General features: G+C 34.8%; 2 protein-coding genes across 3 annotated transcripts in view; one reads left to right on the top strand and one right to left on the bottom strand.

The window, feature by feature from the left end:
• Window positions 1-12,040, top strand: part of LOC130222025 (NACHT, LRR and PYD domains-containing protein 12-like) — a 272,015-nt gene that overhangs the window by 240,588 nt on the left and 19,387 nt on the right.
• The window catches only part of LOC130222164 (gastrula zinc finger protein XlCGF8.2DB-like), a 58,454-nt gene continuing 46,450 nt past the window's right edge, over window positions 37-12,040 (bottom strand). The window contains exons 1-2 of one of the 2 annotated variants that reach the window (XM_056454789.1): window positions 4,334-4,475; window positions 37-1,942 (exon numbers count right to left, since the gene is read on the bottom strand). In XM_056454789.1, the coding sequence (XP_056310764.1) occupies window positions 1,089-1,942; window positions 4,334-4,418 (939 nt within the window). In that variant the 5' untranslated portion in view covers window positions 4,419-4,475 and the 3' untranslated portion in view covers window positions 37-1,088. Of the gene's footprint in view, window positions 1,943-4,333; window positions 4,476-12,040 lie in introns of those variants that run through there. The other variant, XM_056454790.1, reaches the window with a different exon arrangement.

Below are 12,040 nucleotides of genomic sequence, written 5' to 3'. Positions count from 1 at the left end.
TAAAAAAGAAAAACTTTAAATACATGAAGAGCTTTGTTAGTGAAAAGCTGCTGAGCGCAACAAACTATAGGCTATATTTTATTACTTGCTCTTATGTGCTGAAATACTTAACACGTTCCTTTACTTAAGATCACAGAATAATATGCAACATCCTAAAATAAAGGGGAATCACCTATTAAGTGTCATATAGCCTATAGGGAAAACTGAATGTTTCAGGGCTCTCTGGAGCATTTGGGCTGAATGTTTGACAGCGTATATCTAAATAAGGATTTTATAAACTACATTTTCTACCGAGTTATTAACAGAGAATTTCTGTGGTGTTATATTATGTATGGTGCGCTCCATGCGCTGGCGAGACCACTCGATTTTTCAATGCCAACAGTCGGTCGGTGAGTAAATGAATATGATGAATAATAACACACAGTATAGACATATAATGTACTGCTGTACAGTATCGTGTCGTTTGCTTGTTTTCTGGGGGTGGGACTTGCATGAAGCGCTGCAAGCTACTTGCCTGACAGTGGAAACTCAACATGATTTCGGCCTCACTGCTCTACCTTCTGGGCGATTGGCCCGGCTCGGCCCAATAAAAGCCCTGGCTTGCACTGGCCTGACAGTGGAAATGCGGCTAATGGAGTGGCTTCACGACAACTCAGTGAATGTCCTTGAGTGGCCCTGCCAGAGCCCGGATCTAAATCCTATTGCACATCTCTGGAGAGATCTGAAAATGGCTGTACACCGTCAATTCCCATCCAACCTGATAGAGCTTGACAGGTACTGCAAAGAGGAATGGGCGAAATTTTCAAAGACAGGTGTGCCAAGCTTGTGGCATTGGATTCAAAAAGACTCGAGGCTGTAATTGCGAAAGGTGCTTCTTCAAGACGAAGGTAACTGAGGTAAAAACTCTGGGAATTTACAGTGAGTAAGGATTCATCTGATTGGTGAATCATGTGTTAGCTAATGCAGGACCATCATAAGCATGTGATCCTCTCGAAAGTAGTTTATAATTAAACTTCTCGTAAATGAACAGCCAAACTAAATGAACAAGCTGCTGTTTTAAACATACCCCAGTTTGTGTGGACAAGACCTCATTTTTGAGGACTCTGATCTCCATTGTGAAGCTTCATGTGAGTGCTGAGGCTTCTTTTATGTTTAAAGCCCTTTCCACACTCACTGCATCTAAAACGATCCTCTCCTGAGTGAGTCATTATGTGGCTCTTAATGGAGTCTTTATGTGTGAGACTCTTTCCACACTGATCACATGTGAACACTATAGTTCCAGTGTGTCCATTCATGTGGTTCATAAGGCTAGATTTGGATGTGAAGCTCTTTCCACACTGAGCACATGCAAACGGCTTCTCTCTGGCGTGACTTATCATGTGGTGTTTGAGTGAGCTTTTATATGGGAAACTTTTACCACACTCTGTGCATGTGTAAGGTTTTTCTCCAGTGTGAATCCTCATGTGGGTGTGAAGGTTTTGTTTTTGAGAAAAACTTTTCCCACACTGTGTGCAAGTAAAACTTCTCTCTCCAGTGTGTGTTCTCATGTGGACTTCAAGGGTGCCATTTAGATTAAAACTCTTTCCACACTGAGGGCAAGAGTAAGGCTTCTCCCCAGTGTGAATTCTCATGTGCGCTGCCAAGTTTCCTGCATGATAGAAGCTTTTTCCACACTGTTGGCACATGTACGGCCTCTCCCCAGTGTGAACTCTCATGTGCGCTGCGAAGTGTCCTGCATGACAGAAGCTTTTTCCACACTCTTGGCATGTGAACTTTCCAGTGGGAATTCTCATGTAGGTTTTACACCTAGATTTAGATTTCCATGGTCTTCTGTGTGATGAAGTCTTTTTAGTCTGTGTGAGTTTTTCATCAGTCGTTATTTCTTGGGGTTTCTCTTTCACTTCGTTCCATTGATGAGTCTCTTCTTTCAGCACCATCAGGTCTTTAAAAGAAAAAAGTTAACTTTAGTATGAAGGCACAAAGAGACAAGCATGAAATAAATGTTTCACCCAAAAATGAAAAAGTCTTTGGTGTTCCCAGAATGTGTCTGAGGTTTCAGCTCAAAATCAGATCATATACCTTGCAGAATATTTAATTTTGAGGGTCAGAGGAAAACCAAGCTCTTTTTGTTCCTGTGGCTTTAAATGCAAAATGATCAAATGCACTCGCTCTAGATTACTCATGTTGTGTTCCCTCATGTGTATCTTCCACTCAATTGAAACATTTTTAACTTGCTTGAAAGACCCGATTGAGACAAATCCTGCATGTTCATAGCAAGTGCGCATAATTCACCTTATATTGAGTTTGCATTATTGTATATAACTTGTGCAAATGTTCCCAGTACTGGGTTGCAGCAGGAAGGGCATCTGCTGTTTAAAACATATGCTGAATAAGTTGGTGGTTCATTCTGCTGTGGTGACCCCTGATGAATAAAGGTACTAAGCCGAAGAAAATGAATGAATGAACTTATGCAAATGCTTAATGCCATGTTTGCTGTAAACTGGAGTGATGAGGAGATGGCAAGATGACACACTTTGCTACTTTGATTTCATTCATTTGTACTTTTCTCTTTGTTTTCTTGCCTTTGTGCATGTCCTGAGGCTTAGCTGAAGACCTACGTGATGACATTTTATATACCCGACAAGATGCAGACATGCCATCCTAAAAGGCATCTTTGGATATCTTTTTTTGCTGGAGATACTGTTGTCCTAAAAAACTTAAAACATAAAAAAACACCTTACATATACCATTTGGCGGTTTTATACATTGAAAGTGGATTTCGTCCCATGCCTAAGCAGCATAACACCGTTTTTACAATCTAAAAATTCATTCTTTAAAAAAAAGTCTCAAGCAAAAGGATTCCAATGGCGTCCCCTTGCTAGTACGTGAAGAATATGGTCAATACTGACTAACTTTACACTCAAATGTTTGCATATCATCAGCATGCTGTAATCCATTTCTTAAGCAGTAGAAGTCATTTTTAGACTAGTTTGTTGGCCAGTTGTAGTCAGTGCAATGCTAAACGTTATTGTTCCACTATAATTTGTTCATTTTGTCTTACATCGTCCCACAGCAACATCATATAGTTTAGAATACTGTACAATGTTTTATAACAATTAATTATTTTAGTGTCCATTTCGTTCAGCATGTTTAAAATTGGGGGCATACTTTAAACCAGGGTTTCTGCAGGTTTCCCCAAGTTAAATGCAATACTTCTACTATTATGAATGAAATTTTAGACCCATAAAGGGCTAAAGGCTAATAATACAATAATAAATGAATAATGAAAAAGAAAATATTTTAAATATTTCTTAGCAAACGATTTTAAATACTGTGTAAAAAATTGCAAGCTTTACTTGTATCCATACACTTTTTTTTTTTCAAAATAAACTTTATTTAAATAAAAAAAAACAAAAGAACAATATGTTTTAACAGTTTTAAAAACTATAATAAACTAAATCTATGCACAACAATCTGTCCAGGTCGATGTCCTCAGCAGTAAATACATGGAGCACGTTCAAACAAATGTTATTGTAAGGAAAATAATTAAACTATTATGATAAATAGAGTTAAAATGACCTTTTGAATAAAAAGTTTAAAGTTTTATTGAGATGGATTGTTGGTGATTGTATGGGTTTTGGCCAGATTTGAGAGCAAAACATAAACAAAGGAAAATAAAGACTTGTTTAAAAAAGATTTAAGACCTACAACACAATATTTCAGTACATTTAAGACTTTTTAAGGCCTAAAATTTAGATTTTGGAATTTACGACATTTTAAGATCCCGCGGAAACCCTGTTTAAACACAGATAGATACTCAGATACTATCTGTCAGAACTAGTAACAACTACTAAAAACAAGTTTAAACCCATAAAATTGATGAAAAAAAGGAAATTGTGATCAACGAGACATATGCAAATGGAAAGTACTAAGCCAACACTATCACTGTAATAGCAGATATCTTCTATGAGAATACTGTAGGTCAAATATTGTCAGCTCAGTTAAACTTTTTAAATTTATTGTTTTTATTTATTTTATATAGCGCCAGTGCTCAAGGACGCTTTACAAACAGTAGGAGAACAAGAAAAACAATAACCTTAAGAAGGAAGAGAAAATGGGAGACTAATAATACATAAAATAATGACAAAAGACATGAGAACAAGAAACAAGAAAGAAACTGATTCCTGTCTTTCAATGAGTGCTTATGTGCATTTAGGAGAACTAGGCAGCACACTCAGGGCTGCAAGATGGATTTAATTTAGTTTTCTTATTATTAAAATATATCTGAATGAGGATCAAATGACTGAGTTGGTCTTTGAGAATGAAAACCAACCTGTTTGTTCCTGCAGATCTTCCTGTTTGACCCTGAATGTTTCTTCAATCTTCACATCTTCACTCTCCTCTTTAATAAACGCCATCTTTATAACTGTGGAGATCAGTCGCTTCAGCAGGAGTTTTTCTCTGTGTTTGGACACTTTATCCTGTTTAAAATGAACAAAACAATGAACAGAAACAAAATAACTTCTCTTCAACACTTGCTTCAACAGTTTCTTTATATGAGAGTAATTAACAAAAAGAAATCAGGTAAAATGTGTCTTTAAAACACTTATTACACACATTTCTGTTACTTTATTCAAACAATAGCCCTCGGTTACTGAGAATAAAATAGTACTACGTTGTATAAAGGGTTAAAATATTATCTCCAACAACAGGAACATAATTTAGCATCATATACAAAACCTAAAACATTAGATCTTTATCTTTAAATCGATTTATATCTGTAAATGTTTTAAAACTCAAACCTTTCTCCAGTTGAATCCCAGCGTTGAAGCGGCGCCGCCTGATGACGTCACACGCCACGCCAAAATAAAAGTCTTTTTTGTTTAGCTTTTTTGCCACTTTCTGTTGCTGTCATGACTTACTGATACATTTCTCCCATGTTTTTCACTTTACACTATATTTGCTTTCTCTCTCTCTCTCTCTCTCTCCCTCTCTCTCTCTCTCACACACACACACACAAACCTTTAATCTAAACATTTAAGACAATTTTGAGAAACTTTTTTAATCCAGTTCATGATGACTTGCATGTCTACAACACATTACTTCCTATTAATATGTGAGTCCAAATCTTATTATCATAATTATGACCTCTTCTTGTCTATTTCTACAACTATAGGCTTATATAGGATTTCTTTTTTTCATTGCCGGCTCTTATTATCTGTATTCCACGTTTCCTGCCATTCTTTAGCAATATCTTCAGTAATAATACTTAATTTACCTTTACTTACAGAAGCATTAAAGTGGTAGTTCACATAAAAATTACAATTCTGTCATTTACTCATCCTCTACTTGTTCCAAACCTGTTTGAGTTTCTTTGCCTGAATGCAAATGAAGAGAATACAGGAGCAAAAACAGCCACTATATGGGTCAACAGTTCCTACTTTGGCTGCTTTTTTTTAACATTTTCTTGCACACAAAATGTTCTTGGAACTCGATTACAGTTGAACCACTAAAGTCACATGGACTGTTTTGACAATGTTTTTGCTTCCTTTTCTGGACTTTGAGCATCTCGGGACTCTTGCTGTCTATAACAGACGAGAGAGCTCTGATTTCATCTAAAGTGTCTTCATTTGCGTTCTGAAGATGAGCAAAGTTCTCAGGGCATTGTAACAACAGGTAGAGGGACAATCGTTCTCACAATCGAGTGCCTAGTGTACACTATAACGCACGGCTCCCACCACTGCTGATATACAGCCACATCACACTGCTTTTTAAATTTTTTTTTTTTAATTGCAATAACAACAGGCCATTACAACAAATAGAAATACAAAAACTGATAGCACTGCTACTCGTATGATATTACTCATATATTCATTCATTTTCTTTACGGCTTAGTACCTTTATTAATCAGGGGTCGACATAGTGCAATGAACTGCCAACTTATCCGGCACATGCTTTATACAGTGGATGCCCTTCCAGCTGCAACCCATTACTGGGAAACATGCATACACACTCATTCACACACACACCGTATACATATCACATGACTATGGACTTGAGGGAAACCAGAGCACCTGGAGGAAACTCACACGAACACGGGGAGAACATGCAAACTCCACACAGAAATGCCAACTGACCCAGCTGAAGCTCAAACAAGCGACCTTCTTGCTGTGAGGCGATCGTGCTACCCACTGCACCACTGTGACTTATTTGAATTATTTGAGGTATTAAACTGGTATTGGTGAAGAACTATGCTTACTAATGGTTATTTTTAAAACGTGTGAAAAGGCACCATTCAGATGTAATGATTGTAATGATTTGGGGAATCAAGCATGTATTGTTATAGACACCTTTGCTTATTTGTCTTATGAGATGTAAGGCATGTTTATGTGATATGCTTTAGGCTATCAAGTTGGTATTGGCATGAACAGCTATACCTGTTAAAAGGTTTCTTATATGTCAAACGGTCCTATTCAGTTAATGGTCTGGCCTATCAGGCAGCTATTAATAAAGATGATTGCGCATGATGATGATCCATTTGTTTTATAGCTGATGCAGGGTCAGCACCAAGGTTTGAGCTACGCTGCAGAATAAAAATCAGTCTTAAATCTGTGTTAAATATACGCACAAACATCCTTTGTGTTATCAAGTGTGTTGCTTTATGTCCTTGATCCTGTTTTCTAGCACCCTCATAGTGTTGGGACACCCAGTGTTGTAGAGCTGAGCACTGTTGATCAAATGAAGAGCAGTGAGCTGTATAATGACACCAGTTCAGTTCATCTTTATCTTTACACTGTAGAAACTCTTACTATCATCTACTCCGTTTATTTGGTAAAACAAATTTACAATTAAAAATGTTGATTACATTTTAAAGTTGTGAAATTACTGAAAATACTTTAAGATATATGTAAATGTTAAAGAAATGTTAAGTAAATGTTTCTAAACAAATAAGTAGATTGAAATAAAGTAATTGCAGAAATAAAATCGAATAAGTATTGTAATTATAATATTTGATGCTTATTTTTAGCAACATTTACTCAATTCTTAAATTAAAAAACACTGAAATAAATCCACTCTTTCAATTATTTTTTTATTAGAGTAAACGTTTTTACTCAAGAATGAAGTAAATGTTACTAAAGTAGATTCAGATAATTTGATAAAGTAATTTTATAAATGAAGTTGAGTAATTATTTTAATTATATAATTATACAATTTTGAATTTGCTTAATTGTTTTGTAACAGTGAAACTTTACTAGTGAAATAATGAAAATTTACTTTAAAAATAAAAAAGCAAGTTCATTTAAGTCATTAGATGAACTGTTCTCATGAATCAAACTGAATGAATCTAATTTAAATCCATAAGCAATGCATCGGTAACTCTAAATTAAACACTAGAATTAAAAAAAAAATCAAATTATGTTAATCTCTGAAATAAAACTGAATAAATGTAATTTAAAGCATTAATTGATGCGATAGTAATTCTAAAGTAAAATGCAAAAGTAATAAAGTAGTGAGGGATGAGCAAATTAATCATACTAAAATGTACTAATGAGATCCTATACATTCATATGTACAAGCCAAATAAAAAAGTTTGGAATTGCTGTGAGATATCGTTGGCAAATGACATTGAACAGTCTTTAAAATGAATTCATTGGGTACATCCTGAATCTTTAATTAATTAAAGCTAAGTTAAGAGATAAATAATATCTCTCTGATTGTGAAGTGTTATTACCATTTTAAATAACTGTGTTGTAGTCTTAGAAGAGCAATCATGTACTGGATAATAATAACGTATGGCTGAATCAAGGGAAATGGCAATATGTGTGGCACATAATAAATGGGTTTGAGTTTTTGTGGTGTCCGAGCGCCATCTGCTGGTTGATGTCGGTAGCGGGAGTGTGTTGCTTTCAGTTTCACTTTCCTTTTGAAATAAACAGCGTAAAAACGTACTAACAGTTTAGATATTTCCATCAAGGGTAATACACTGTAAGCCCCATTTTTGTTGACTGATCTGATAAATCTAATGAATTTTCTGTTAAAGAATAGTTTTAATTTGTATAACTTTAAATTTATCGGGATTATAGTATCTGATGCTAAAACAGACTGCACAAGATTTATGTGAGAGAGTAAAAGAGATTTATTTGTGTTATTAAAAAGAAAGTTCAAAGTAATAGCTTTTATTTGCAATCTTTTATAACATTGTACATGTATTTATAATGTTTTAAAATATTGCAAATAAAAACTATTATTTAGAACTTTCACAAAACAGATGGAGATTTGAAAATCAATGTAAGAGATAAAAGGCTTTATCAATCTTTACACACCATACAAGGGCCACAGAAGGGCCAAAGGAAATTTGTTGACTGGGATAATTTAGCATCGGGTGAAAAACCTGAATTTTTAATGAATCGGTTATATCTGTGTTTTATTCTTTTGTAAAAGTTTTAAAACACAAACCTTTCTCCAGTTAAATCACAGCGTGAAAGCGGCGCAGCCTTACGACGTCACATGCCATGCCAAAATAAAAGTCTTTTTGTTTATTTTTTTGCCATTTACTGCTGCAGTCATGACTTATTCGTACATTTCTCCCTCGTTTTCCACTTTACACATCTGCTCTCTCTCTCTCTCTCTCTCTCTCTCTTTCTCTCTCTCACGCACACAAACACACACACTAGGGTTCTTTTTTCATATTCTTGTTGTGTCTTATTATCTGTATTCTACGTTTCCTGCCATTCTTTAGCAACATCGTCAGTAATAATATCAGGGTCAGTCCTGGCAAATGGTAATATTTCAGTCCCCCGTATTTTTCGAAGTGGTTGTTGACCAAAATTATATTTTAAAAGCATTTTTCATTGATTTGCTTTGTAATATATAATGAGTCAAAACAATTCTACATTAAAAGCATTTTTAGCATAAAAACTTTTAATATTTCTGTCACAAACCAAGCTATTTGTCATGTCCCCGAGGCACTTCCTTGAGACTGCATGTAGAAAAAAATTTATAAAATGCACACAGTGTCTAATTTTTGTTTCAGTATTACAACCATTTATTAGTGTTCTTTTCTGGTGATAAATAAAAATTCAATAAAAAGTAAGATTTTTTATTAAAAAGGCTACAAAGTTATGTCCCTCAATATAAACTCAACCCCTTCATGCCAGCAATTCTCCACTCTTATATGACATCACAGACAGAAAGTGACATCATTCAGCTCTCTTTAACAGCATGGTGCAGAAGAAGGCAAGATATATTTTCATTTATTTACATTTTATGATGTTTATTATAATTAGGAAGAGTACGGTCAAGCTTAACAATTCAACTCCGTAACGTAAATCTAAGATGGAATATGATTGTTTTTTTGGTTTTTTTTTCCAAACAATATAACATATTCTTGTTTAATTGCTGCCATGTGGGCCTTCTCATTTAAACCACACAAGGAGCAGAGGCCATTTTGTTTTGAAAACTCAACCCCATCACATTCAACCCTGTTACACATCTCATTGTTTCTGGGTTGTAAACTTGTAACAGGATTGAGAAATTCTCCTAATTTAGGAAGAATTTTGAATAAAAAACATTTCAGTAAAAATATTCGTATTATAACTTTTTTGTCACTGATAGAATATTTGAAGCAGAGTTTTCACTTAAACTGTGACGCAATTTTATTTCAGACATGCCACCCGTATCAGCAGCAGATTTTATATTGAATGTGTCACGAGTTTCACTATGAGTTAATGAAAAGCTAATAAAATCAGAACATGTGAAGTAAAAAATACCTAAATTATGTAAATGGTTCATTTGTTTATCTTCATGTCCTGTGACAATTAGCCAACTTTAGAGAGGGGGTCATTAAGGGCATTCATATTAATATTCTAGATGAAGAGGGTTAAGCTATCGAAAGGTTTAGGAATCCCTGAATGAATCCCCTGGTGGTCTTCTGCTGCTGTAGCTCATCCGTCTCAAGGTTGGACGTGTTGTGTGTTCAGAGATTCTCTTCTGCAGATCTCGGTTGTAACAAGTGCTTATTTGAGTTACTGTTGCCTTTCTACCAGCTGGAACCAGTCTGGCCATTCTCTTCTGACCGCATCAACAAGGCATTTGCGCTCACAGAATATTTTCTCCCTTAGAAATGGTTGTGCATGAAAAACCCAATACATCAGCAGTTTCTGAAATACTTAGACCACTGACCAGCCCATCTGGATATATAATTTTATTTTTGTTATTATTATTAAGAATTTTCATTAACATTTCATTTAGAAGAAATTTCTGCTGTAGTTTTTTATGTATGTTCCAGCAAATAATGTTTTAGACATGATTTACCAGTTGCTCCTGTTTACTGTAGGTTCTGTTCAGCAATATATTTGGTAACATAGGCCTTTATCAGCATTTTTAAAGGTTACTAATGGTCCAGTTACCTGCAGCAGTTCACTTTTTTTAATTTTGACTGTAGTTTGGTTTAATGAAGTTTAATTTAATCTCAGTGTGATTAACGCCTTTGCTAAATGTTTTACTAAAATAAATAAGTTTTGGTTGAGTCTTGGATTTAATTTCAAATTAATTAAAACAAATTGAAATTAAAGTGTCCCCTCAACCCTGTTACGGTCTTCAACCCCGTCACTGTATTCTCAACCCTGTGAAATTAATATTTCAACAATTAAATATAAAAAACAATTCTTGCTGAGTACCAACCATGTTAAGGCCTAACATTGTGAATATGTGGTTTGGGTAAGACATCTAAACTTAAAGCTTTTTTAGAGAAATGAAGAGAGCACAGAATGCAGAAATTGTATAACTGAAACTTAAATCACATATAAATCTAAAACTCATCAAAAATGTTATATTTTAGCCATTAAACTGATTTGAGGGACATATGAGCAATAGGGAAACGTTGGTTTTATAGCAAAAGCTTTTAAAAATACTATTATTAACAACTCAGTTTAGTCCGTTACGGGGTTGAGAATAATGGGTGTCCAAGTAAGAATAAAAAAGAAAATAATATAAAGGCTTTAATGCCTGAGGTGGGAAAATATGAATTTTTGAAAGTTTAAATTGTGCCTAATTATGTAGGCTATTTAAAAAATATAACCAATAGATAAATCAATCAATAAATAATCAATAATCAAATTTTAGAAATTAGTTTGGTCAAGCTGAAATATTACTGAATGCCAGGAATGAGCCTTGTGCAGTCAAATATAAAATAATGGAAAAAAAACTTTAGGGCCAGGCTTGACTGAAGGTTTTATACAATCGGGCATTGCACAGAAACAATGTTATATTCCTCTGAGGGACTGGAAAAAAAATACAAATTAATCTTCTGTCCACAAATGTTTTCTCTGTTGTCAAGAGACTGATTGAGAAATAGGCAGCCAATCAGTTTTCGCCGAGCGCCTACAAACAGCCAATCAGCTTTCTCTGAGCCACAAACAGGCAGCCAATCAGCTTTCGCTGATCAGCGTGCAGGCAAACATCCCGCCCATGGCGCTCAGTCTGAGGCGGAGAGTGGAGAGTGCAGAGCTTTGCTGTTTGCTGTTTAATTTCACTACGGGTGTTGTGCGTCTATTCAAAGTAAGTGTATTATATCTGACCTTTGTAGCGTTCGCAGATTTGCTGCAATTATCTGGCGGGTTGAACTGCTTTAACACATGTGCTTAATGCTAATATACTCTCTTGTTTTTAGCTCGAAGCTACGCTGTAATCACTTCTGTAATGCGTTACTCGCGGGTTATGTACAGAGTTTCTGCAGGGTCTTAAATCTCAAAATCCAAATTTTAGGCCTTAAAAAGTCTTAAATTTACCGAAATATTGTGTTGTAGGTCTTATAACTCTTTTAAACGGGTTTAAATTTCCTTTTTTTCATGTATTGCTAACGTATAGAGATAAAGTTGGTTTTATATTCGCACATTCAGAATTTCTCCTAAACTAACTTAATATAACTTTTTTAGTAAATATTTGCTAATTCTAAAAAGGGAAATCATCTTATCAAAATGCAACATTGTTTACATTTGTTTTCATTGTTTTAGTCAAATAATTAGAGGTGAAATTGGTT

This window comes from Danio aesculapii, chromosome 4 (genome assembly GCF_903798145.1).
Source record: "Danio aesculapii chromosome 4, fDanAes4.1, whole genome shotgun sequence".
Taxonomy (NCBI): domain Eukaryota; kingdom Metazoa; phylum Chordata; class Actinopteri; order Cypriniformes; family Danionidae; genus Danio; species Danio aesculapii.
Note: the sequence above shows the minus strand (reverse complement) of the source record. Positions and strands in the feature narration are given on the sequence as shown.